Source organism: Notolepis coatsorum (genome assembly GCF_963971535.1).
Source record: "Notolepis coatsorum genome assembly, chromosome: 10".
In the NCBI taxonomy this organism is placed as follows: Eukaryota; Metazoa; Chordata; class Actinopteri; order Aulopiformes; family Paralepididae; genus Notolepis; species Notolepis coatsorum.
In genome coordinates this window covers 82,516,436-82,544,420 of record NC_140174.1, presented here as the reverse complement: position 1 = coordinate 82,544,420, position 27,985 = coordinate 82,516,436, and the positions used below count along the sequence as shown (strand labels likewise).

Genomic DNA, 27,985 nt, shown 5'->3' with positions numbered 1-27,985 from the left:
ATATTTTTTAGATATTTTTTTAAAAACAGATACAGATAATTTCCAATATTACATTTTAACACTTTGAGTGCCGACGACGTGTATTGTCGTCTTATCACGCCCCCCGTTGAGTGCAGACGACGTGAAATGTCGTTTGATTTTTTTATTAGCGATCTGAATTCATATTTCATCAACCGAGTCTCCCGTTGGTACCATAGATATATATAGAACACTAGATAGCTTAAGGCGGAGTCACCAGCGTCACTGAACCGCCGCCATCTTGCCCAGGTCAGCCTTGAGTGAGAGTGAGTGAGCTGCACAGACAAAAATACTCATAACTCGCTGAAATATTGACGGATTTACAAACGGGTTGGTTTGCTATAAACATCAAAGATGTAGTTATGATACTGCATACTTATAAAAAAAAATTAAAGATGTTTTTTTTTACAAACCGCTTGAATCATAGCCACGTTAATAAAACAGTTTGTAAATCCGTCAATATTTCAGCGAGTTATGAGTATTTTTGTCTGTGCAGCTCACTCACTCTCACTCAAGGCTGACCTGGGCAAGATGGCGGCGGTTCAGTGACGTCGCTCTCCATTGGCCGGCATTGACCCTCTAGGACAGGGGTGCCCAACCTTTTTTGAACCAAGATCTACTTTTTAATTTACCACCTAGCCGAGAGCTACCAGCCAAAATTGTATATTGTAAGCAGTCATTTGAGGCTTTATAAAAGCAGCATAATGAACACAAATCTGTCAGTGCCGAGTCCGACCTCATCTTAAATAACAAACAGCATTGCTTGTTGTAGTTAACAAGGAGAGGCAGAGTTGATTTTGCACAAAAAAAAATAAAAAATAAAAAATTATAATCTAATTTTATTAATCGAGATCTACTTGAAACCAGTCGCGATCGACTGGTTGGGCACCACTGCTCTAGGAGCTCAGATGGGGAAATACCGCCCCCTATCGTCTATCCCTGTGTAACTGCAGCCCATTCGATTATACTGGGAGATGTCTGTGGGGGGAGCCTACTGGCTCCATTATGCTGGCGATGGATCTGATGAACATGGAAGTGATCACGAGTTGGAAAGCAGCGTGGAATATATATTTACAGCAGCCAATAATCAATCAATAAACACGATCGATATTTGGAATGGCGATCAGGAATTGGAATAATCTTTTTTGAGAAAATCTGATCTAAGGTAAGGAGTCTGTTACCAGTTTTAGGATAATCAGAGCTGTATTCACTGAGATATCAGCATGTGCCATGTGTGTGTATGTGTGTGTGCTGTTGAGGAAATTTGAGAATAGATTTTTCAGCCCGCTTCTATAGCGTGCATAAGTACACATTATACTATCGATAATATAGCGTTTATTTGAAAACTATTCATAAATAGGCCGACAAATGACAACGTGTCTAGTGTATTCGAGAATATTCCAATAAATGCCGTTTATGGGGGAATTTTAGAGAGAACGATAGCTTTTCAAAATGCTATAAAAAGGATATGAACCAATTAAAAAACAATCCGTTTCGACAATGTTGACTGCAAACAAGTCATTGATAAGCGACGGGCAGATTAGACACATAGCCATAATTAAAAACATAGATTATGCGTTTTTAACGCTAACATTGAAGTGGATGATGGCATTCAAGGGGGTAAAAAGGAAAACAAGGCCGGCACTGATAGTGTTAATGCCAATATCGGCCGATAATAACGGTAGGCCGATAATATCGGACATCCCTACTTAAAACTAATTTCCGACAATTAGTTACACTTTAAATAAAAAAATATATATTTCTTGATTCAGAACTGGTTGGTTTGAATTCCAATGACTTTTTAAGCACCTTGTTAAAAATGTTGCTGTTTTCAAGAAATTGTAGGCCTTGACTTTTTTTATTTTTTTTTACTCAAGCACTTTAAGTTCTTCAAGGACCTTGTGCGAACCCTGGTGTGGTCCCTGTGCCATGTTCCTCTACTTCTACTCTATGAGGTACGTACTCTGGATTCCTCATGACTCTGTTGGTATGAGTCATCCAGTGCTTAAAGTACTGTACCACCTCTGGCAGTCAGGAAGGATGAAATAAAGCAAGTTACATACTATGTACTGTAACTACGGTTCTATGAATCCTGGATGACCGCCAGAGCCCTCAGTCCCTTAGAATCCTTGCGATTGTGCGAGAAGATTCTGTAGGGACAGAGCTGTTACTGGAAGATATACCCTAGTTCAGGTCATCTGGGGTCACAAGCGACTTTCGACCTGAGCAAGACGGAAGATTCAGTCCTTAATGCACCACCTCCTACTTATTACTAGATTTACTCCCAGTTATTAGTTACTTTGAAGATAAAAGTTATATTTCCTTAAAATGTAGTGCAGTAAAATAACAGAGTTCCATAAAACAATAAAGTACCTCCAAACTGTACTTAAGTGCAGTACTTGTGTAAAAGTACTTGGTTACTTTTCACATATCAAATCATTGCCACACCACTACTGCTGTACTGGGCAGCATTACCTCTCTGTGGAGCAGCATCAGGATCAGCCAACTAACCACATGTGAGGAATTATGAAGAGTGAAGAAACAAGGAATGTCCTGGAACACAGAAGAACATGTCAAGCAATGTCATAAAAGCAGCCTAATAATAATAATAACTTCGTTTTATATAGCGCCTTTCATAAGACCCAAGGTCGCTTTACATAAGGGGAAAAAACAAACAAAAATAACAAACTTATTTTGGGTTAAAGGCCAAGTTGAAGAGGTGGGTTTTGAGGAGTTGAGCGTTGCGGAGTTCTGCAGGGAGGGAGTTCCAGAGGGTGGGAGCTGCCACGCTGAAAGATCTGTCCCCAAAGGTCTGCAGTCTGGTTCGGGGGAATAGAGAGCTGACCAGTGTCTGAGGATCGCAGGGACCATGACTGACTGTAGGGGTGGAGGAGGTCAGTGAGGTACTGAGGTGCCAGAGCATGGAGGGACTTGTGAGTGAGCAGGAGGGATTTGTAGGTGATGCGGGATTTGATGGGGAGCCAATGGAGGTGGATGATGAGGGTGGGGGTGATGTGCTGCCAGGGTTTGGTGCGGGTGACAACCCTGGCAGCTGAGTTTTGAACATACTGGAGCCTGTCCAGGGTTTTGCTTGGAGCCCCGGACAGGACACCGTTGCAGTAATCCAGGCGGGTTCAGCCTACACTAGGGCTGAACTATTTGCAAAACACATTGCAATTAATTTGACTGATATTGCAATTGTGATGATTATATATTAGAAGGAATACGTTTTTGCCTCATTATTGTGTTTTTTTGCAGGGAACTGTACGAAACAAAGAGAGGTATGTATGACATGGTTTGTAGGTCAGGATGTCTACTCTGCACCACAGTGTTCCATTTAGAATGTTTTTTTTACTTTGATTTGGATATTGCACTACTAGGCCATATTGTGATTTTTCAACAACATTTAGATGAATTGTTCAACCATGTCCATAGGAACGTGTTGTTGCTTATTGCCGTCTCTTTTCAATCTCAGGAGAAATAGGAGTTTCTCATTTTAGAGATATCAAATTAATTAATCGACCAATCAAGCTCAAATATATGGTTCAAGATTTGTTTTAAACATTGTGTCTCTCTCACACTGTGTCACACACACACACACACACACTTGATGAGACTTACCATGCATGATAAGGCCCTGGAGCCTCCATATATGTTTCCAACAAACAGCAGGGACCCTGGAAGCCAAGAAAGAGCTGCTGACCTGTAACATACCAGAACATTACAGCCATTCAAAAAAGGTTACATCCAACTACCGGTAACTTAGAATTGTTCATTTATAAATGACTACAAACAAAGCATTTGAGATATACTGTAATAATATAGACTTTCCTCATTCACCAAAATGTAAAACAGTTGTTCCAGAAAACTAAACTTTTATCTTTGTCTTTGTCTTATTGTATCATCATTCATCATGCACTTACCTGGGAATGCGGCTGATCTCTACCCATCCAAACTTCCCGGAGAGAAGAAGCAGGAGACCCCCGATTAATGTCTGCCATCTGAAAATATGAATGGAAAAAGTTCTAACTGAGTGAAGACCTTTCCAAATATCCATACAATATAATTAGGAAACGTCTTACCCAGGAATATATCACTACCTCCTTACTGCAAAAACAGGGATGCCACTGGCAAAATACCCAAGATGGCATTATGCTCCAACACAAATCAAATTCAAATGATAAATTATGAAATGTAACACGTTATAGACAAACTGTTGGAACCTGCTTCAAATAATATTATATCATATTTATGTCATTAACTTTCATGTGGCAAACAAACAAACAAACAAGGCCCTGTTTAAATGCTGCCATCAAGCTACTCACCCTTGAAATAAGGTTGGATAGGTGAACTTCAACACAGAGAGGACATACTGCAACAACAACAGAAAATACATAAAATAACCAACTTCAAAATCAAGCTTTTCCACATTCCATGCATGTGGAGCTGAAGGAATTTATACTTGAAAAATGGGTGTTTTTGGACAACAGCTACTGTAGGCTAGTGGTCTGTATCCGCTTCCATTCATTTGTGCTAAGCTAGGCTAGCTTGCAGCCGTATAACTTTCTACTGAACGCATAGGGGGGGAAATCGGTATGCATCTTCTTGTTAGAGAAGACGATAAGAGCATTTCCCATACTATTGGGGTGTTCCTTCTGCCATTCACACATACAGTGCCCTCGAGAATTCTTGGTACCCTAGGTAAAATATGAACAAAAAGCTGTGGGAAAGATGTCATTGTCGTTTATCAGCCGGATCCTACACTGAAAATATGAGAGAAATCAGCCGCCATGACCACTGAACGAAGGTTATATTATATAATCTTGCTTTGCCTATTGGACTGCTCTGGTGCCTATAGGACCATGCGGCCCGTCACGATAACAAATTTTGCTGGGCAATTAATTGTCCCAGAAATTATTGCTATAATCGATATTATTGCGGTTTGGAGAGATTAATTTTTTTGAGAAATGTATTTCCCAAAAGTTCAACAAAAAAAAATGTTCCACTAATATAATGATAATAGCATAATAATGCAAGGAAACCGTTCCACGGGTTAGTTCTGGTGAGTTAGTTCTGGTGAGTTAAATAGCCTATAGCCATTTAAATTTTTATAAAATTAATTAAATATATATTTTTACGTTAATAATAATAATAATAATAATAATAATACTATTTACATTTATATATTTATAAATGTTTATAATTATAATGTAATTATAAATATATAAATGTAAATATTATTAACGTAAACAAACTGGTCAGACTACTACTTGACCTTACCCCCAGAACCCACCTCACCCCTGCCCACTTTGACAACCTAGGATGGCTTAGAGTAGACGACAGAGTACAGCAACTTGCAATGGGCCTGGTCTACAAGATACACTATATGACTAAGGTACCCATGTACATGTCAAAATACTTCCCAAAGGTCAGTGAATACCACAACCACTACACCAGAGGAAGCTCAACAAATCATGTTTAACCCAGAATCGGCTCAAACAAGGGACTAAACACGTTTAGCAATTATGCCACATCAATGTGGAACGCCCTACCCAAAGCTGTAAAGGAATGTGAATCCCTACCCACATTCAAAACCGCTCTTAGAGAGCACCTACGGGAGGCTGCAATTCGAAACTGGCCACCGTAAATGCCCAAACCCCCCACCACCTCCTAATAGACAGTCTCCTCCCCACCGCATGTATATATTCCCTCCCCGCCGTATGTATATTTCTCTCCCACCCACCCACCCCCGCCAAATGTACAGTCTCCACCCCACCATATGTATATTTCTCTCCCACCCACCCACCCCCTCCTCCTAAGGCCTAACAAAATTAATAGTTGGTTTCCGGTTGCCGACCGACCCTGCCGATTTAGGTGCGACGCAATATATTTTATGAGTTTTTAAAAAAAAAATAAAAAAAAATAAAAAAAAAATGATTTTTTATTTTATTTTTATATATAGAATAAAGTTTCATAGAAATCTTAGTCAAACATTTAGTATTATGGATATTAAACATGCTGGCAGAGTACATGCATCCATGTTGTTGTGAACATTTTAATTAAATAAAGAAATTCCCTATACATAGTCGCCGTGGGAAAGAATAAAATAAAAAAATAAAATAAAATAAATTCCCTACCTACCCATGGCCAAACTGACAACCAACAGGAAACCAACAATATATTTTACTTTGCCTAATGTACAGTCCCCTCCCCATCATATGTATATACTCTGTCAGGATCTAGGGGTAACAGTACTGTATATTTGAATACCGTTTATGTCACAAATGTATCAGTACTAAATACCTATATGTCCCTATGCCATAAATGTCATGTATGTTGTGTATGTCATAAATGTCTATATGAATTGAAAATGGGGGACCCTGATGTAAACAAGACAAACGTCTTTCTCAGGTCTGCATCCCCTTAACAATTGTATGTATTGAGCCGTACTGTATTGTACCCATTCTGCAATATGTTAAATAAAGTTCTCATTCATTCATTCATTCATTCATTCATTCACAACTCGTGTGTCGCCTTCCTGGTGCAACATCACAATAACTACGACAATCAAATAGGTTCAAACTCAAACCTAATACATCACAAAACCTGCTGTATAAAAGCAATAATACACAAGGGATGTTGTGAATATTGCCATGCTGTGATGTGACGCGAGCTTTGCTCTCGTGCCTGCATGCGAGCACATCACAGCCAACCTCTGTAGTAACGCCAGCGGCAAGAGGTTCTGGTTCCTGCCTCATTAAAACAAACACGCAAATAGCAATTAATCGCGCCTGTCAAAATCATTGCATTAATTTTCATTATCGCGCGATAAATTGATTTATTGCTTATCGCGACAGGCCTACCTATCACTGACCAGGACCACACCCTTTCTGCTTGGCAAGTGTGGTAGCTACTAATCTCCCTCCCAAAGGTACTTTGGTATAGCAACAACTGTAGGTTCACTATGGCATTTCCATGTTGTAAACAGGGGCCAGGGAGCAGAGTCCCTGAGGCTCTGATCAGTGAACCTGTGTAGTGTGTCGCCCTCTTGTGTTCAAAAGGTGTAACTGTATACTGAATATCTATTTGAATGGACAATGATGGAAACTCATTCAATAAAATACTTGTCATTGACTGATTTGAAAAATATTCCAGGATTCACATTCCTGGCCTGCTGTCCAGAAAATCAGAAAATCAACCACACATATCTTTAATCGATAATCATATTAAAATTATATTAAATCAGAGTTGGGTCTCATTTATTATAAAAATAATATTAAAATATGTATATTTTGGGCTCTTACAATCAGAATTCCTCTTAAGATTATACGAGTGTGTATTTATATAATAACAATTAGCCCACAATTAATGAGTGATTTGGTGTTATGATGATGATAAGAATAATAATAAACTTTATTTGTATAGCACCTTTCATAAAAGTGCTTCACATCAGTAAACAAATACATAAACGTTGCATAAAATAGACTAAATGTAATAAAAGCAATGCAGAGAATAAGAAAACGTGTAAAAGCACTGCAGACAATAACAATATAATATTGAGTTTAAAACCCGACAGTCTTCCCTGTTTTATCTTGATGATATATATGGCTTGCCGATAACAAACTATCATTAAAAACAGAGTCCATTCTCTTCGGTTCAAATAACAAACTCAGCAAGACCGACGGCTTCTCAGTTACAGTGGGTGACAATATTGTCACAAGGAAAGAAGATATTACCTACCTGGGTTTCATCCTAGCGGCTAATCTTTCCTGTGACAAAATGGCATCCAATGTAATAAAAAAAAGTCAACCAACAAACTCGATTCTTGTACCGGATCTCCTCTCTGGTAAACAAGAATACCCTGAAGACTCTGGCAGGAGCACTCATTCAAGGGTACTGAATGAATGAATGAATGAAAACTTTATTTAACAGATTGCAGAATGGGTACAATACAGTACGGCTCAATACATACAATTGTTAAGGGGATGCAGACCTGAGAAAGACGTTTGTCTTGTTTCCATCAGGGTCCCCCATTTTCATTTCATATAGACATTTATGACATACACAACATACATGACATTTATGGCATAGGGACATATAGGTATTTAGTACTAATACATTTGTGACATAAGCGGTATTCAAATATACAGTACTGTTACCCCTAGATCCTGACAGAGTATATACATATGATGGGGAGGGGACTGTACATTAGGAGGGGGTGAGTGGGTGGGAGGGAAATATACATACGGCGGGGAGGGAATATATACATGCGGTGGGGAGGAGACTGTCTATTAGGAGGTGGTGGGGGTTTTGGGAATTTTTACGGTGGCCAGTTTCGAATTGCAGCCTCCCGTAGGTGCTCTTTAAGAGCGGTTTTGAATGTGGGCAGGGATTCACATTCCTTTACAGCTTTGGGTAGGGCGTTCCACATTGTTGTGGCATAATTGCGAAACGTGTTTAGTCCCTTGTTTGAGCCGAATCTGGGTTTAACATGATTTGTTGAGCTTCCTCTGGTGTAGTGGTTGTGGTATTCACTGAACTTTGGGAAGTATTTTGACATGTACATGGGCACCCCGGTCGTATAGTGTATCTTGAAGACCAGGCCCATTGCAAGTTGCTGTACTCTGTCGTCTACTCTAAGCCATCCTAGGTTGTCAAAGTGGGCAGGGGTGAGGTGGGTTCTGGGGTTCAGGTCAAGTAGTAGTCTGACCAGTTTGTTTTGTGATGTTTGTAATTTTGTTTTAAGCGCCTTTGAGGTGCTTTGGTACCATGAGGTGCATGCATAGTCATAGTACCCTTGAATGAGTGCTCCTGCCAGAGTCTTCAGGGTATTCTTGTTTACCAGAGAGGAGATCCGGTACAAGAATCTAGTTCGTTGGTTGACTTTTTTTATTACATTGGATGCCATTTTGTCACAGGAAAGATTTGCCTCTAGGATGGAACCCAGGTAGGTAATTTCGTCTTTCCTTGTGACAATATTGTCACCCACTGTAACTGAGAAGCCGTCGGTCTTGCTGAGTTTGTTATTTGAACCGAAGAGAATGGACTCTGTTTTGCCCATGTGTAATGATAGTTTGTTATCAGCGAGCCATATGCAGATTTTGCCTAGTTCCGTGCTGAGGGTTTTTTCAACCTGCAATTTGTTCTTGTCAGAGACCAGCAGGACTGAGTCGTCCGCAAACAGGAACAAGTTGCAGTCACAGGCTGACGACATGTCATTTGCATAAATTAGGAAGAGTAGCGGTCCTAGTATGCTTCCTTGTGGAACACCACAGCTCACTGTGAGGGGGGGGGGATAGAGTACCGTTTACCTCTACCATCTGTTCTCTCCCCTCCAGGTAGGATTGCATCCAGCTCACTGATAAGCTATCAAAACCAATTGCCTTTAGCTTGTCCATTAGAATGGAGTGATTGACAGTGTCGAAGGCCTTTTGTAGGTCCAGCATGACCATGCCGCAGTATTTGCCCGCGTCCACCTCTTGTTTGATGTGGTCGTTCAAATAGAGGAGGCATGTGTCAGTGGAGTGGGACGTTCTGAAGCCAGATTGGAATTCGTACTACGACTATGCTTGCACCTCATGGTACCAAAGCACCTCAAAGGTGCCCACTAAAAACAAAATTACAAACATCTCAAAACAAACTGGTCAGACTACTGCTTGACCTGACTCCTAGAACCCACCTCACCCCTGCCCACTTTGACAACCTAGGATGGCTTAGAGTAGACGACAGAGTACAGCAACTTGCAATGGGCCTGGTCTACAAGATACACTACACGACCAAGGTACCCATGTACAGTACATGTCAAAATACTTCCCAAAGGTCAGTGAATACCACGATCACAACACCAGAGGGAGATCCACAAATCATGTTAAACCCAGAATCGGCTCAAACAAGGGACTAAACACGTTTCGCAATTATGCCACATCAATGTGGAACGCCATACCCAAAGCTGTAAGGAATGTGAATCACTACCCACTTTCAAAAACACTCAAAGAACACCTACGGAAGACTGCAATTCGAAACTGGCCCATGCAAATGTCCTAACCCAACCCCCTCCAATGTACAGTAAATTACCAAGTATGGCTTTGTCAATATTCCAATGTACAGTGTCCTCCTGAGCTGTACTGTACCCATTCTGCAATCTGTTAATAAAGTGTTCAATCAATCAATCAATCATGATGAGGAGACAGAGGCAACAAAATACAGAACTAATGATAAGTCTATCATTATCACCTAGGCTAACACACATAAAACATGTAAGACGAACTGACCAATTCAAACAAAGTTATCATCCTCTAGTCTGACATGAGCATTTTCAAACATCCGAGTCAAACGATACTCACCTTATTTGTGAAATAAGACACAACGAACAGGCAGGTAAATACGAGACCAGTGGCGTGTCTTCTCCAATGCATTTGCCCTCCACGCCAGGGCTGTTAATAACACTGCAAGCCAAGTTCACACATAGTTTGAACTAGAGATGTGGGTTCTCTCTCCTCGGCTCTACTTCCCATTAGAAAACGCACTTGAGTAAACGGTGACACGTCAGACGTTTTTACTTAAATGTAGTTCTGTGTTTTTGCCCCAAAGAGCAGCGCTTCAGAGAAGAGCGTCATCTGCATCTTTACACGCATGTCTGTTTGTTACAAGAGGTTAATTCAAGGCGGATCGACTCGTGACGTCACAGTGTCTTTGAGAATGTTTCCATGGCACTGGTACACAATCCCTTGTCCGAAGTGTTTTTCTTGTCTTTGCTCTCTGTCCGCTAAAAAGCCTGCCTGAAGTGTAATTTATTGAATTTGGGTGTTCTTTATTCAAGTAAGTAGGTAAAGTAGCTTGTCTTATTTGATATTTCTCCTGGTTATTACACTTACATGATCTCTTCATTCTTTATAAAAACGATGCATGAAAGTTTTACCTCTGTGTGATGTATTGTGAACTTAATGTAGCCCAGTAAGCCCACACTGTCAGTGTTAACAGAGCTGCACTGTAAACTAAAAGAACGGTAAATGTCTGGCAGCAACGGTTTCCAAATACTTACTGTCAAATTACAGTAAAATCAAATACACAGATTACAACCTTTATTTAATGGTTAATATTTTGATAAAAGGTAATTTACTGTATTGTTATGGTATGTACACTTAAAGTAGAAAAAGGTAATCTGTAAAATAATACAGTGAATATCCCATGAATTTATTATTATTATTATTTTTTTTACAGTGCAGTTGATTTACTTAACTAGCTCAGGTTGGAATGAATATACTATTTCCAGGGGAAATGGTGTGGCCTATTAGACTAGACCTAGTCGAGTCTTTGGATGTGTTTTTGAAAAGGGTTTTTGAAAAGGATATGCTTCACTAATAGACATCAATGACAGGTGGTGATGATGACAGGCTTTCTGAAAACCCCAGGAGGGGTTTTCAAACTCCAACCCAAAACGACCACAATTGGAAGACATAGAGAATGTGATTTATGTTTACAGGTGAGTCCCTTGATGAGAAACTATACATGAAATATGAATGAATAAATGCATTTCTATAGCACTCCAGTATTCAAAGTGTTGACAATGGAATGACTGCATACATCTTTCATTATGGTTCAGAGGGAATTGAACCCCTAACCCTGGCAGTGTTGATACCATGCTTAGACAGTAACCATTGAAACAACACGGAACCATACACACACGACTAAATAACTTGATGTGCGCTGTTTAACTGGTTTGGCTCAATGAATAGCCATACTGTATGTCTCTGATAGATACACATCAATGCAGGCCATCCTGCCTTATTACAGATACACTATGCGTAACCATGAGTACATAAACATAAACACAATCTATGCATGTATGTGGTTGTCCAGTGATACTGTGTTGTGTTGTTGACGGACAGAACGGAGGTGTAGAGGAGCATCACGCCCTCGTTGCATGGAGCGAGGCAGAGCGCTGCTTCGTCCTGACCGACCTGAACTCCGCCCACGGAACGCTTGTCAACGACTGTCGTGTCCACAACGCATCTGTGCGTCTAGCCCCTGGGGACAAACTACACTTTGGATACAGAGGTTCCACTTATCAGCTAGATGTGGACATCTCATCACTGGTATGGGAATAGACCTCTAGACCGTTATAGAAAGTTAGCTCTAACCCCCTCCCCCCAAATGTATAATTTGTGAGTCATAACATGAATGATTACTTTTAATCATGTACCCTCTCTCTGTGAATTGTGGTTAGGCCATATCCATTCCATTTATCCTTCCTGTCTTTCCAGCTGCTGCCCCGTCCTCCCATGACTGAGCGACCGGACCTTCAGAGCACCCTGCAGCTGATCCAAGACCTCCCCCCCATCCCGTCTCCATCTTCCTCATCCCAGCTGCCTCTCCTACCGGGCCAATCTCGGGGCCCCCAGGCATGGGTATGGGGGGGCCCTCCTGTAACACCAAAACCTCCCAGCCAGGCACCACCACAAGCTGCCAGTGCAGGGGCCAAGAGGAGTGGGCAGCAGAGTGGCCCTCCTGAGCAATGGCCAGCCGTTCAACGTCCAGGTGGCACTTTACTTATAGCTTGATGGGGTTTCATTGAAGATTATTTTTTGTTTTATGCTGGTTGTATGTTGAAATGGCTTGGGTAATAAAGTATGCCATGTATTGTATGCACCTTGAGTGAATCTCCTCTTGTGCAGTAAGCTGGACAGGGAACACGAGAAGCAGGTCTCCTCAGAGAGCTCCAGCAGCACCAAGCTCTCAGACCACACAGCACCTCTTACAGGACAAGGTAACAGCCTCTCTCCACGCAGGCAGTTTAGGACTCAGTATCAGCGGGGTATCGTCCCCAGGCGTGAGCGTTGTGATCTCACCCTCTCCCCTGGCCCACAGGACGAGAGGCTGCTGCAGCTGGGGGATGAGCTGCATCGTCTAGTCATGTTTGAGGGTGAGTCCCACAGGAAGGACGGGGTGATCTCTGGGCTGAGGGACCAGGTGGCCATCCTCAGTCACCAGCTGACCCAGAACCAGCTCACCACCACCGCTGCTGTGGACCAAGAGGTGAAACGAAGGTTATGCTGCCTGGAGAGGAGCATCACTGAGAAGAATCAACAGATTCAGCAGCTCAAGGAGCAGGTGGAGTCGTGTGTGTGTGTGTGTGTGTGTGTGTGTGTGTGTGTGGGTGTGGGGGGGGGTTCCTAACTTCCTATTGCTGAGTAATGTCCACCCTCTTTAATGCTGCTATGTGATGTCAAGAAACTACCGTAATCATGTCCAGTCTAAGGTATAATTAAATAGTGTTTCTCAATAAAAGATAATTTTGATTATTGATTATTAAATGTATTGATAATGACGAGTCTAATATGGGACACAATGTTCATGATGGAATTCATCTCTTCCTCCAGCACTATCTCTAGAGTGTCCCAGGTCCTTAAATCAATTAGAATTGATTGATTGATCAATTAATTTATTCATTTATTTATTCATTCAAATCCATTGTATTTCCAGATTGTAAATTTTCAGAGGAACTCCATTGAGATGAGCAGGCAGTCTGTGACAGAGAAGGACCTGAGGATCTCCAGTCTGAGAGGACAGATGGAGAGACTGAAGAGGGACAGCAGCGCTGCCTCAGGTCTCCTCTCTTGATTCTGTTGGTAGTATCTGGTCGGTAGGGGTTGTCACTGTGGTTTTACCACTACGTGTTGCCAAACAGAGGGCTTCATTCCAAGCAACGCACGGGTCTCATTTATTTACATAGCCTTGCTTGCGTCGGGGCAGGCCCATAAGTTTACCTCTGGAGGCTCAGGTGATAAAACACGACATAATGTGGTCCTCTGTAATAGATGCATGCACATTGCAGTGATTAATGGTCATTAGATAACAGAGCACTAGACATTAGTGTTTGGAACACACACACACACACACACACACAAAGGGGGCAACAGTGGCTTGATAGGTAGAGCAGTCGTCTGGCAATCCGGAGGTTCCCGGTTCAATTCCCGCTCCTCCCGGGCAGCGTGCCGATGTGTCCTTGAGCAAGACACTTAACCCCTAATTGCTCCAGATGAGCAGGTTGGCACCTTGCATGGTTGCCTCCGCCGTCGGTGTGTGAATGTGTGAATGAATGGGTAAAATGTGAGGAACAAATTGTAAAGCGCTTTGGATAAAAGCGCTATATAAAAAAGCGCTATATAAAAAAGCAGCCATTTACATACAAACATTCTCTCTCTCTCTCTCTCACTCACACACTCTCACTCTCTGTTTGCGTGTGGTTCTGCAATGATCCTGTTCTCTTCAGGTTTAGTATCCAGCCTACAGAAGGACCTGTCTTCCAGGGAGAAGCAGGCTCTGAAACTGTCCTCTGAGGTGGACAAACTCAGACAGGACATCAGAAACAAGGACATTCACCTGAAGGCCAACAACACAAAGGTCCACTCCCAAAGTTCTCTTGTGTACATACCTTCAACTATTGAGTGTGATTAATTCCATATTGTATTGTATGGTATGTCAGTATGGTATATGGAGTAAGCCTGGGCAATAGTTTTCTCCATTTCATTGAGACTAATTCCATATTGTGCTACCAAGACCAGGACTCCTGGTCCAGCTGGATTCTGGACGTATATATATAATATAGTATATATACAATATAGTATATATACTACGTATATAATAAAATGTGTTCAACTGTAAAATATTCCACCTCCAGTACATATCTTGGTCACAACTCTTAGATAACCACATTTGAGAGATCCTTGCTATAAATGTGTGTGAATATCAGGTGATATATCGACATCAGAATTCATTTTATTCCCAAATATCATTATCGGCACTGGCCCCCAAAATCCAGTATTGGTTGGATTCTACTCAATATGGTGACTCAGTCAGTGAGCAACACTCTGCTGGCCTGAAGCCTGAAGGGTTCAGCAAAAGAAAATGAATTGCTGAAATTGCACAAATATAACTGATCCTGTAAAATGACGCTAAGGGCTTTAGTCAGTTTATAACAGTTAACTGTTGTAAAAATCCCTGTTTTCAGTTTTGTTTTCATGTCTGAAATTATTTTATAGGAGTATGTCGATTTTCAATTGAATATCTGAGTTTGAAACGACACTCGAAGTCCACTTGAACCTTTTTCTAAATCTCATCACATCCTTCAGTTTGCCAAAATGATCAAGAAGCACCAAGAGGAGCTCCTCAACTCTGAATATGAGATGCTGACACTAAAGAAGGTGGGCTTCTGTTCTCTAGTCCTCCAGATCAATAGAAAACGATTCCCAGCTGTTTGTTGTTGAAGAAAGAGAGGGTTGTCTAACCACCATGTGTCTTCTAGAGCGTTGGATGGTCGGAGGATACGCTGAGACAGACAGAGAGATGTCTTCAGCAGCAGGTGACAGAGAAAGACTCTCTGAAAAACAGACTAGAGAAAAAGGTTGAGGTGAGCTACAAATAGTTTTCTTTCAGATGAGATGTAATACCATTTGAGAACGCAACCTCTCTTATAAAATTGAGTACCTCACATGAAGAACCATATAAGTCTGTTTTAGGTTTAACAATGGAGTAACAATGTTTTTCTTAACTATTTAAACATTTGAAAACTGACTTATATGTCTGTCGTCGACTAAAAACACACTTCATCAATCAATTATCTGAAATACAGTAGAAAAATTACTCATCTTTTTACTTTTATGTACTTTGCTACTCAAGTCTGTAGCACTCAAGTTTGACAAGTTTGGCTTCAGGACTGGCCATTCCACAGAAACGGCCCTCATTGCGGTCACAGAGGCACTTCACTTAGCAAAAGCGAAAGGCCTCTCCTCTGTCCTGATTCTTCTAGACCTATCTGCAGCCTTTGACATAGTCAACCATCAGATCCTCCTCGCGTCCCTCGCAGGAATGGGAGTGGCTGGCTCTGCGCTGACATGGCTGACATCATACCTCAATGACCGCTCCTACCAAGTGTCATGGAGAGGGACCCTGTCGGCCACCCGCCCCCTGCGGACGGGTGTCCCCCAGGGCTTGGTCCTAGGACCCCTTCTCTTCTCTCTCTACACTAAATCTCTGGGTAACATTATCACATCTCATACCTTCTCGTATCATTGCTATGCCGATGATACTCAACTCTTCCTCTCCTTCCCTCCCTCGGATATCCACGTCTCTGAGCGAATCACGGCCTGTCTGTCCGACATCTCCGCCTGGATGACGACCAACCACCTCAAACTGAACCTAAGCAAAACAGAATTGCTCCACCTGCCGGCCAAATCCTCCCCCCTGACCGACCTTTCCATCACAATCGAGAATGCAGCTGTGACCGCGTCCCCGACTGCCAAGAACCTTGGTGTTGTCCTTGACAACCAGTTGAACTTCTCCGCTCACATCGCAGCGACAACCAAAACCTGCAGATTCCTCCTGAGCAACGTCAGAAGGATCCGCCCCTTTCTGACAAAAGAAGCCACCCAACTCCTCGTCCAATCAACAGTCATCTCCCGGCTTGACTACTGCAACGCACTGCTTGCTGGCCTTCTGGCCACTGCCACCAAGCCTCTTCAACTCATTCAGAACGCAGCGGCCCGCCTGATCTCAAACCTACCGAAGTCAGCCCATGTCACTCCAATTCTTAGGGACCTGCACTGGCTCCCCATTGCCGCACGAATCCGCTTCAAGGCCCTCGACCTGGCGTACCGTGCTGCAAAGGAAACCGCTCCCGCCTACCTACCTCCTATACTTGTCGTACAGAACTTGTCAGCTAAATGATTAAATGTAAATGTAAAACCATCAGCTACATGACTAAATGTAAATGTAAATGTTCTGCAAGGGTTCAATTATTGCTGGCATGAAAGTACAACTCACTTTGGAATAGTATTAGGTCTAGGTTTATGCGACCTGTGACTTGTTTTTGGTAGCGTGATATAATCTTTTACCTTGTAGGAGCAAGAGTCTCTGTTAGCTAAGACTGAGGCTGAGAGACGAGCACAGCTCCAGAGGAAGCAGGCTGAGATGGAACAGATGGAAGTGAAGGTAAGAAAGTCTTCCATTTAAATCCATTCCATAGACAACCATTTGAAAACATGAAGTTGAGTTGAGTTAAGTTGTACCTTTATGGGGAAATTCGTCCTCAGCATTTGACCCATCCGGAGCCCGGGAACCAACTCCAGTTGTGATGCCATTACCTTGGTCAAGGGCAGTGGCAGGAAACATAGCATGCATGTCTTTTGACTTTTGATTTCTATTTTTTATTTTAGATTTGTATTTGGAATTCACTGTATTCAAGTGATATTCTTATCAGCTTTTACCAGTCCAGAAATAAAGAGATCCAAATGTCAAAAGATCCAAATGTTAGTAGTAGTAATTTATTCAGTCATCACACACAATACAATATGCTAGGGCTGTCCCCGACTAAGGATTTGGATAGTCGACTATGATTGGCCAAAATTTGCCGTTAGTCGACTATTAGTATTTTTTTATCATTCCATTTGGGCTGTGGGGGGTGCTTAATGTCTGAAGGAGTCGACTGAAGGCTTCTTGTCCTCTGCAAAAGCATGCAATTGGTCCACTGATGGATACATCTTTGTCTAGTCTAGTGTGTTCATTAGATGGGTGAAATCCTCTTTCAGTGCCTCTGTGCCTGTTTTCGTAGGCAGTTAGCTTCTGGTATGTGTGCCATTAGCGTTAGCCACGCTTCTAGGCCTCTTTTCTTTTGGAAAGAATGATTTTTTTTATATATATCGAAAAAGGTTGGCAGTCGACTACGGCATAGACTTTGCGAGAGAGTGAGTGAGTGAGTGAGTGAGTGAGTGAGTGAGTGAGTGAGTGAGTGAGTGAGTGAGTGAGTGAGTGAGTGAGTGAGTGAGTGAGTGAGTGAGTGAGTGAGTGAGTGAGTGAGTGAGTGAGTGAGTGAGTGAGAGAGAGAGAGAGAGAGAGAGAGAGAGAGAGAGAGAGAGAGAGAGACTCACTCAACTCTCACTTCACAGGTAGAGCACTTCCGCAGCCAGCTGTTCAGCATGTTAGAGACTGATCACTATGACGCTTCAGACTCAACGGACCCCACTTCCCATGATGCCTTGTCAGACCAGCAGGTTAGTGTTTGGCATATATATATAGTACAAATAACAAACACTTTGCCTTTTCAAACAAGACATACATCAGGTGTTTTCTCTGTAGGTGTTGGAGCGGGTTGCCAGTCAGCTGGGTGAGAGGGAGAGACTGGTGGAGCAGCTCAAACAGAGGTCTGCTGAGCAGGACAGTCTGGACCAGGAGACTGAAGGACTGAGGGCGAGTTTAGATGCCTGTCAGGTATTACATTCTACATATCATATATATATACTGCATATGAGAAGATTACATTGGAATTTGTGATTCAGATCAGATACATTTTTACTATTAATACATTGTGATTTAGTTTATTATTTATGCTTATTATCTGTATATGGCTAATTTCCTTAGGAAAAGTAATGATTTCCATTGTTCACATTCACCACAACATAAACTTCAGCTATGTTTACTATGTAAAACAAATTATATATATATATTAGGGCTGTCAGTTTATCGCGTTAATTAGATTAATTAATTACACAGCAAATTATTGCGTTATGAAAATTAACTAAAAATGTATTACAAATATATATATATATATATATATATATATTTTCTTTTTATAATTTTTTTTTTATCTCATTCATTCCATAAGAACGTAGAATACACATTTACAGACTTTTTTTTATATGGTCCATTTGCATGTTCTTGGTATCTGATTCTAGGGACATCTATGGATCTCAGGGAATGTATTCCCAGTGTCAGAAATACTGTGTCTGTTACTAGGCTTGAGTAAATTGTAATGAACTGTGGTATAATATCTAATGTTCTCATGTAAATATAGTCCCCTCCCCTATATCCCCTTACCTGTGCCCCCCCCCTCTCTGTGGAATAAGACACTCCCCTCCCCTGTGTCTCCATTACCTGTACCCCCCCCCCCCCATCTGACCTATCAAATGGGACCACACCCCCCCCTGTTAACTATATAGATCTCCTCCCGAGATCTATCCGGGTCTTCTTACCTGGGGGATTTCAGCTGATCACCTGGGGGGAAGCCCTCAGCCATTCTCTCTATGTAATCTATCTGTTTGGTTAATAAACCTTGTTATTATCCAAGCCTCGGTTGACTGAGAAACATTCTTCATCAGGATATCTACTAATATCCCACAGAACCAAATGACAATATAAAAAAAAAAAAAATTCTTTGACTGTGAATAACACCATGCTCTAATTGACCAGACCTGAAAAATCTAAGCAAATTAATAGATGGAAGATGATTAAACAGAAGGTTTTGTAGATACAGTACTGAATTCTGCCATCCGGACACATGCAATTTGAAATATGATTATAGAATATCAGGCATAAAATGGTTATGCGATTAAAATGCGATTAATTAGATTAATTCATTACAAATCTTGTAATTAATTAGATAAAAAAATCTAATCGCCTGACAGCACTAATATATATATATTTTATTGTATCACTATGTACATATTGTATATAATGTATGCATCGAAATGTCTAAGTCTTAACGACATTGAAAATGAGGGTGACCTCAATTGTCCTTTTTCGAGAATAAATAAAGGTTTGAAATAGGCACTAATTTGGAAAGTTAACATGTAAAATCTGTCCTGTCTGGGACGGGTAGTATCCGACCGTCCGAGTCCTAGTAGTTGCAACAGCGACTCCTACTGGTTGGTCAGAGTGCTTGTTCAACAGGGAGGGGATCTGGGGGAGATAGCATGAATCTCCATGCGTGTTACCCTCTCCCAGTGAATCTCCTCGCTGTCAGGTGAAAAGAAGCGTCTGTATCGGAGGAGGCATGTGGTAGTCTACACCCTCCCCAGACCGACAGTGCAACGACCAGGAAGGAAGGGAATTGGCATAGCGACTACAATTGGGGGATGGGAACAAATGATAAAAGGCAAAAACATGACACTAGTTTTAAACCCAGAAATAATTAACACTGAAACAAGACATACCCATATGCACTGTTCTTCCGTTCCCCTTCTCTCCTCAGAGTCATATCCAAGAGGTGTGTTCTGCGGAGGTCCTAGAGAAAATGATAGGTTCTCTGAAAGAGACGAGTGTGCCTGAAGCTCTAGGCTGGATCCAGGCCTCGGTCCTCTCCGTACTGACGGTCCATATATCTCTCCTGCGGACTGCCTCGCGGGCCCTTCAGGAGGCTGACATGCAGGTTCCAGACACACCCGAAGGTGACTGTGCCTGAGAGCGAATACATTTTTCAACCACAGTTTGGTTTAGCCCCTTTTGGGACTGTGATGCAACATTGTTGGACGAGTGAATACACAGTCCCTTCTACGATGATGTAAAAATCCTACAATTAAGTCTGTCTCGCTTTTCTCTATCAAAACGCTTGTCGTACAGGTGTCGCAAAGAAATGTCAAAGGTACTCACAGTTGCACGAGGGTTTCGGACAGACAAACGCTAGGGTTTGAAAGCTCTGCGTTGCTAATAAACATTTTAAATAATTTTTATAAACTTTATTTATAAAAAAAAAACTTTATTTCCGGCTTTGGCTACCTGATGTGCCTGCGCTGTGAAATAAAGCAGTTTTGAGCCATGTTGACCAGTTTATTAAAATTATTTTAAATGTTTATTAGCAATGCCGAGCTTTCAAACCCTAGCATTTGTCTGACCTAAACCCTCCTGTAACTGTGAGTACCTTTGACATTTCTCTGGGATGAGCGTTTTGCTGAGGATCAGTTCTTCAGAGTTAATAGATTTTTCAATGGTCGTATAAGGCAGTGGTTCCCAAAGTGGGGGTTGCGACCCCTATAGGGGTTGCGAGCAGCCGCGGGGGGGTCGCGAGATGATTTCCAGAATGTATTGATTTAAAAAAAATTATAATAATAATTTATTTATATATATATTTTTTTCATGCAGTCGGGCCACTGAACTTAGAAGCAGGCCAGGCCAGTGTTTCTAGTTGCAGCGGCGTGATAGTTCGATAACCTAGGTGGGGAATAACCAGGAGATCACTGCAACAGAGGGTAACCTGTGTGGACCCCAGGAAGACTAGCTCGCCACTTAGGTGGCAGCTAATGGGGATCCTTTTAAACAATAAACGCAGTCTAAACTCACACAAGTTGGATAACTCTCTCTCTCTCTCTCTCTCTCTCTCTCTCTCTCTCTCTCTCTCTCTCTCTCTCTCTCTCTCTCTCTCTCTCTCTCTCATCTCTCTCTCTCTCTCTCTCTCTCTCTCTCTCTCTCTCTCTCTCTCTCCTCCTCTCTCTCTCTCTCTCTCTCTCTCTCTCTCTCTCTCTCTCTCACACACAAAGAAAAAACAAAAAATCCATCAAAATCATGTTGCTAATCATTGACACATGCTAGACTGTAATAATCCCACCCAGAAAAATCTACTTTGCATTTGATATATTGCAAATATTTAACTTTTTGTGTGTTTTTTATTTTTACAATAATTTGTGATGCCATCACACACACTGGCATTTAAAGGGTTAGAATTATAAAATGAATTGAATATGTGGTGGTTATGATCAGGGCTGAAGTTGAATAAAATATTTATTTATTTATAAAAGTGGTAAATAATTTCAACATATAATATTTTTATGGCGTTTTTGAAGAGGACAATTTAGTCCCTTGGTAAGAGTGAGTATTCTTTTCAATCTGACATTACAAAAAAAATCCATCAAAATCAGTGTTGTTTAACAGTAATTTGTGATGCCATCACAAACACTGGCATCCTCTTAACCTGCGCCCCCAAAAGTGGCCATTTTAGTTTTCATTTGAGGACTGCATACTTTTTTTGCAAACCAAAATACTATACTTTATACTTATAGCACATGCATGAGCCTGGTCTCTTTTTAAAGATAACATTCTGAGGTTTTCTGTAGTAGTTAGTAGTCCAGAGGTAGTATTTCCCCAGAAGGTGGTATGGCTTAAAAAAAACATGTACATGTCCAAATTTCATAAAGATCCATTCAGAAATGAGTGATTAGGAGTGATTTTGGTCAACTGTGTACAAAAGAAAAACTTAGTTTTCTCATAGACTTCAATTCATTCGGCTGTTTTTCTCTTCCTGTTTTCGCTCGTTAGTTTTTCACCTAGATCCCTGATTCATACATCCCCAGGTGGGGGATCATTGGAAAGCCATACTCATTGGCTACAACCCTCCACAATAATTTTCGAGATCGCCAAATGATTGACGTAATTAGATCCCCAAGAGTCGGGAGTGGTATTTTGCGCAATACCGTGTACTTTGCACAAGCCTCAAATACCGGCATGTAACTCGATAATTGCTGAAAGGATTTTGTCACCTGAAAGGGCTATCGACAGGAAACAAATGGGGCTTCAATTCGATATATATATATTGTATTACAAAATATGCACACCCGAGCCACTAGTGGTCGCCAAAGTGCCGGTGGGCAAATCGTCCTAAAAAGGGCCCACTTGCATGTTAAGAGGAAGAGTACAAATTCAAAAATGCCTGCACCAGAATGCAGGAAATTAAGTCTTTGTAACAAAAAATTTCCTGGTGGGGGACCAGCCGCTTAAAAAGTGGCCTGACTGGGGCTATATTTCGCACTATATTTCATATATATATATATATATTATATATATTTCTACTTTCAATTTTTTTTTTACCCCTATAATAGTGGGGGTTGTGGCTCACTGACACTGTTATTTCGGGGGTCGCGGTCTGAAAACTTTGGGAACCCCTGGTATAAGGGACTGTGTATTCACTCGTCCAACAATGTTGGCGTGCATCACAGTCCCGAAAGGGGCTAAGTTTGGTTAAATTCAATTTGATGAATTGTAATAATTTTCAATGTATAATAGCAATACAGTTATCAGTCAGCAGTAATTGAATGTGTGCAGTTACAGTCTCACACCAAGATATAAGTTCATAGCATTATGTTTACACAATAACATCATGCTATATAGTGGTTATTAAAGGTTTTCTCATCTATGGAACTAGCTGTTCTTTACACCCCTATAAACCTGTTCAAACTGGACAACACAAACATTCTAAATGGGCCTAAAGTGTATTTCCTGTTTTTCGAACACAATAGCTGACAGGAAATAAACTTGGGAGCTCAAGCTGTTCCCTAGCAACGCAATTCCACTGAACAAGGTCTATAGGGAACGTACTCTAGACTGTTGAGATTATATCACTATGCATTCACTTAAGACGATTCTTATTGTGTTTGATTGAGTTTACAAGAACGGACCTTGATGTGGTATAATAGTTATTTTGTCTCCTGTAGGAATCTTGAATGGTGTCCAAACCTTGTGTCTAGAGCGTGAGGCACACAGCATGGAGCTTCAATGTTTGAAGGTAAATTTGAGCATTTTGAGATTCTAGAGATGCAGCCATTCACCACTTCTTCCCCTGTGGATACAAATTCTGAGTATTCAAACTTGAGTTATACATATACCAAGTAACAATATAGATAGATGTACATGTAGATCATTAGATTTGGGTCATTGGACAAAAAGGCTGGACTTGGGGAAATCTGCTTTTAGCTTGTGTGCTTCTGACACATGGAACATCATACAACAAACTCTAAAACTCAATACTTTGGTCAGTTAAAATCCTTAATCACCAACTATTACACCATAATCTGCAGTTGTTTTAATTGATTGTACAAACCTTATTGCCTTTATTGTATGTTTATTGTATTTATTGTGTATTTATTATGTATGTACGCTTGACTTCATTGAAAATGAGGGCTTGCCCTCAATGAATCGTTGAGTTGAAACAAAGAAAATGTAATCAATATAATAAATATATAAAGAATATATTAAATGATTCTCTGAGATTTATCGTCCTTCTATGGTTGGACAAAAATTACAAAGATGAAGTTGCTTTGTTTTGTGACATGTTACACGTGGCTTTTGGTGTTGGATTCTGGTATTGGGGAAATGTTCCAATAGGATGAGCTGTTATTAACATGGTATTGGCCCGGTCTCCTACACCAGTATCGGTATCAGTCTATATGTAACAGTGTCAGTGCTACTGTAGGAGATTAGTATTTATTTAATCGTTTTATTGCATCTTCATGTAGTCAGAGCTAGAAGAAATCAGAGGAGTGAGTGAGGGTCAGAGCAGAGAACTGAAGGAGCAGCTGGACCTGAGCAGAAAGGAGCTGGAGCAACAGAGACTACAGGTTGGATCTCATACTCAGACACCTGTTATTGGCACCTGTGTGCTGTTCTGTCAGTAACTACCATATCACACAGCCTCTCATGTCATTGCTTTTACCAAACATTATGTAACAATGTCTTCTACTTATTTTATTTACTATTGTATTCTTGCACAATCGAAGCGGGCATGGCCAACCGCATTTCACTGTATGCCCTGGTATGTATGTGATAAATACCTCTTGAATCTTGAATCTTGAAAACAATGTGTAATTATTATCAAATCCATCCCTCTGTCCTCTGTAGATGGCCATGGTGCAGCAGGAGAAGGTGGAGGAACTGAGGGGGCAGGTGGTCTCTCTCAGGAAGGCCCAGGTGAGGAGACTCTCTGTCTTTGAGAAATACTGCTAGTAGGGCTGGCTGTCCCCGACTAAAGAAACCCAGAGGTTTAATCATAGGTTTTCATGGATTAATCAAATACTGTATTTGAATCAAGAAATATGTAAAAATAAAAAATAAAAAATAATTACAATGTTGTCCTAACTGTTGTGATGCCAGAGAAGGACAAGTTAGACTTCGGCGTCAAATTGACTTGATGCTTGGCCTAGGGTAGCGCCGCTAGCACCCAAAACCAAGGAGCCTGCTGGTGAGGCCTACGTGCGACTAGCCAAAAATGTAAGTGCGTGTCGGGTGACATGTCCTGCTGATGTGGAGAGCTGTGACACACAGGAGGCTACTGCAGCCTTAAGGCCCTAGCAATCAATCCATCCAATACAATTTACAATTGACAATTTAGTCATTTAGCTGATGCTTTTATGCAAAGCGACTTAGAGATTGTGAACAACAAATCTCTGGCAGCTAAGGGTCAGTAGTGCCTGCATTTCCCCAAGGGGATCAATAAAGGAATATCTTATTTTATCTAATCTTAAATTGTTCATCAAATAGTATATAGAGCTTGAATGGTAAATGGCTGCATTTATATAGCACTTTTATCCAAAGCGCTTTACAATTTGTTCCTCACATTATACCCATTCACTCACACATTCACACACCGATGACGGAGGCAACCATGCAAGGTGCCAACCTGCTCATCGGGAGCAGTTAGGGGTTAAGTGTCTTGCTCAAGGACACTTCGACACGCTGCGGGAGGAGCAGAAATCGAACCGGGAACCTCCGGATTACCAGGCGCCTTGAGTGTTACACTCTGAGTAGGGTTGGGTACCGTTCACATTTGAACCGATACCAGTACTGATATTTAGCAGATTAGCTTAGCTTAGTTAGAGTTTCGCAGCTAACGTTAGTTAAGGATTTGACCGTGACGTGGGTTTACAGGAACGGTGAGGATTCAAGGCATGTTAGACGCATTGAACCTGTTGCCCACAGAGTTTTCACTGCACATAGAAACAGCGCAACTCGCGAGAGGATTTGTCACAGAGCTGTCAAACGCAGGGCTGAAGAGCTAGATGTCATATAGTAGCTTCTAAAATTTAAGGTCCACGCTGGTCTGTGTCTATTATGAAATGACAATTGTTTTGATGACCCCCCAGGAGCTTATGTATTTTTTTTCTAAAAACATGCTACTTGTCATTAATAGTTTGCTCGGTTTCAAGTTGTTTTCCAGCCAACTTTGTAACATTTGACATTGAACCCAGTTTGTCTTATAAAATCCCACAACTTTCTGCCTCCTCCTTTAATTTTCCTCCAATTGACCAGAATGCACTGCAACAGGAGGCCCGGGCGCGACAGGACAAGCTGCTCTCCAGGCTCCAGAAGGCAGAGGGGAGAGAGGAGGAGTGGCGGGAGAGGGGAGGGGAGGAGGAGAGGGAGAGATCCAGGGTCCAGGAGGAGGAGTACAGGGAGCAGGTGAAGCAGCATGCCCACACCATCGTGGCCCTGGAGCAGTGCTGGGCTCAGGCCAGGCTGAGCGCACAGAGCCTGGAGGAGGAGAGGGACTCGCTGAGCACTCAGCTCAGAGGTGAGGGAGACGGGGAGGGGTATGTATGTGCATTTCTGTGTGTTTCCACTTCATACTCTATTAATGTATGTTTGTGTGTGTAAGGTAGGGATGCTCCGATACCACTTTCTCACTTCCGATACCTAGTTCTAAACCTTCAGCGTGGCCGATACCAAGTACCGATCCAATCCATTCCTTTTACTGTATAGACTTAAAGGGGCATTTCACCGTAAAAACAACAGCAATTTATTTTGCACATAATCCCATGGCTCTAAACTGCTTTGCACACGTTGCTTTAGTTATTGAGAGTTATTGAGTTTGAATATCTCCTCCCATGATGTCAGATCAGAGGACACTGAATCCCTATGTTGTGTTAATTACTGCTCAATGAAATGATGTAGATGAAAAAATAGCAATCCATATTGCAATTTTGTCTCTATTTTTTCATCATAACTCTTTAACCTTCAATAACTGTCACACAAAATGAATGTATGCAAAACATTTTAGTGCCTTGGATGTGTGAGATAATGCGCCAAATAAATCGCTGTTGTTTTACGGTGAAGTGCCCCTTTAAACAGTTTAAATCAGTTTGGGGTCAGTGGACAAAAACAATTAAGGTGTAATCTATTTTCCTCCAGTACAGAGATCAAACATGTTTCTATGTGTCAAAATGCAGCAAATCAAGTCGCTTTGATTCCTGACATGGTTCTTTGTATCAGATTTGAGTATTTAGGATTAGTAGAAATACTCCCTAGGCTATTATGCCCTATTCTAGTCTGGTATTGGACCCATATATATTACCAGCGGCGCATCCCTAGTGTGTGATCTGTGTCTCTGTGTGTACATGTGTGTGTTTGTGACTGTGTGATCTGTGTCTGCATCGTGTCTGTCTGTCTGTCTGCGTTTGGGACATGAGTAATGTCTGTTATTTTGTCTGCCTATGTGTCTCGCAGGCTGCTTAGTCTGTCTGTACAGCAGTTTGCATTTTCTCTGGACTTTTTAATCAAAATACAGAAAAGAACCCTGGGAACATGACAGAATGACTCAGTCCATACAATCTGTTGGGCAGCAAAGCATTGATATGCTGCAGTACTACTTGAGACCACTAAATGGCAGTCATAGTCAGTGTACGTTTAAAAAAATAGTCTACTAGTTAAAGAGACCCTCATCCATGCCTTCATCACCTCATCACCTCCTGTCTGGGGTACCCAGCAACACCCTGGACAGACTCCTTGACTACTGTAATGGAGTCCTGTCTGGGGTACCCAGCAACACCCTGGACAGACTCCTTGACTACTGTAATGGAGTCCAGGCTGGGGTACCCAGCAACACCCTGGACAGACTCCTTGACTACTGTAATGGAGTCCTGTCTGGGGTACCCAGCAACACCCTGGACAGACTCCTTGACTACTGTAATGGAGTCCAGGCTGGGGTACCCAGCAACACCCTGGACAGACTCCTTGACTACTGTAATGGAGTCCAGTCTGGGGTACCCAGCAACACACTGGACAGACTCCTTGACTACTGTAATGGAGTCCAGGCTGGGGTACCCAGCAACACCCTGGACAGACTCCTTGACTACTGTAATGGGGTCCTGTCTGGGGTACCCAGCAACACCCTGGACAGACTCCTTGACTACTGTAATGGGGTCCTGTCTGGGGTACCCAGCAACACCCTGGACAGACTCCTTGACTACTGTAATGGGTCCTGTCTGGGGTACCCAGCAACACCCTGGACAGACTCCTTGACTACTGTAATGGGTCCTGTCTGGGGTACCCAGCAACACCCTGGACAGACTCCTTGACTACTGTAATGGGGTCCTGTCTGGGGTACCCAGCAACACCCTGGACAGACTCCAGTATATGCAGAACTCAGCTGTCACTC

The 27,985-nt window shown here is 41.8% G+C and overlaps 2 protein-coding genes across 2 annotated transcripts in view; one reads left to right on the top strand and one right to left on the bottom strand.

The window, feature by feature from the left end:
* Nucleotides 1–10,498, bottom strand: part of tmem241 (transmembrane protein 241) — a 39,071-nt gene extending 28,573 nt beyond the window's left edge. Inside the window, exons 1-5 of the mRNA XM_084323078.1 lie at nucleotides 10,362–10,498; nucleotides 4,344–4,390; nucleotides 3,942–4,019; nucleotides 3,640–3,721; nucleotides 2,494–2,571 (exon numbers count right to left, since the gene is read on the bottom strand). Coding sequence (XP_084179204.1) covers nucleotides 2,494–2,571; nucleotides 3,640–3,721; nucleotides 3,942–4,019; nucleotides 4,344–4,390; nucleotides 10,362–10,433 — 357 coding nt within the window. The 5' untranslated portion in view covers nucleotides 10,434–10,498. The remainder of the gene's footprint in view (nucleotides 1–2,493; nucleotides 2,572–3,639; nucleotides 3,722–3,941; nucleotides 4,020–4,343; nucleotides 4,391–10,361) is intronic.
* A 262-nt stretch (nucleotides 10,499–10,760) lies between these two features.
* Nucleotides 10,761–27,985, top strand: part of fhad1 (forkhead-associated (FHA) phosphopeptide binding domain 1) — a gene marked incomplete at its 3' end in the record, with an annotated part of 78,015 nt that continues 60,790 nt past the window's right edge. The window contains exons 1-17 of the mRNA XM_084323077.1: nucleotides 10,761–10,836; nucleotides 11,396–11,500; nucleotides 11,907–12,113; nucleotides 12,282–12,504; nucleotides 12,693–12,784; nucleotides 12,886–13,128; nucleotides 13,501–13,624; nucleotides 14,291–14,421; nucleotides 15,150–15,221; nucleotides 15,323–15,427; nucleotides 16,918–17,007; nucleotides 18,151–18,282; nucleotides 20,042–20,237; nucleotides 23,271–23,341; nucleotides 24,072–24,173; nucleotides 24,454–24,522; nucleotides 25,957–26,122. Of these exons, the coding sequence (XP_084179203.1) occupies nucleotides 11,402–11,500; nucleotides 11,907–12,113; nucleotides 12,282–12,504; nucleotides 12,693–12,784; nucleotides 12,886–13,128; nucleotides 13,501–13,624; nucleotides 14,291–14,421; nucleotides 15,150–15,221; nucleotides 15,323–15,427; nucleotides 16,918–17,007; nucleotides 18,151–18,282; nucleotides 20,042–20,237; nucleotides 23,271–23,341; nucleotides 24,072–24,173; nucleotides 24,454–24,522; nucleotides 25,957–26,122 (2,122 nt within the window). The 5' untranslated portion in view covers nucleotides 10,761–10,836; nucleotides 11,396–11,401. The remainder of the gene's footprint in view (nucleotides 10,837–11,395; nucleotides 11,501–11,906; nucleotides 12,114–12,281; nucleotides 12,505–12,692; nucleotides 12,785–12,885; nucleotides 13,129–13,500; nucleotides 13,625–14,290; nucleotides 14,422–15,149; nucleotides 15,222–15,322; nucleotides 15,428–16,917; nucleotides 17,008–18,150; nucleotides 18,283–20,041; nucleotides 20,238–23,270; nucleotides 23,342–24,071; nucleotides 24,174–24,453; nucleotides 24,523–25,956; nucleotides 26,123–27,985) is intronic.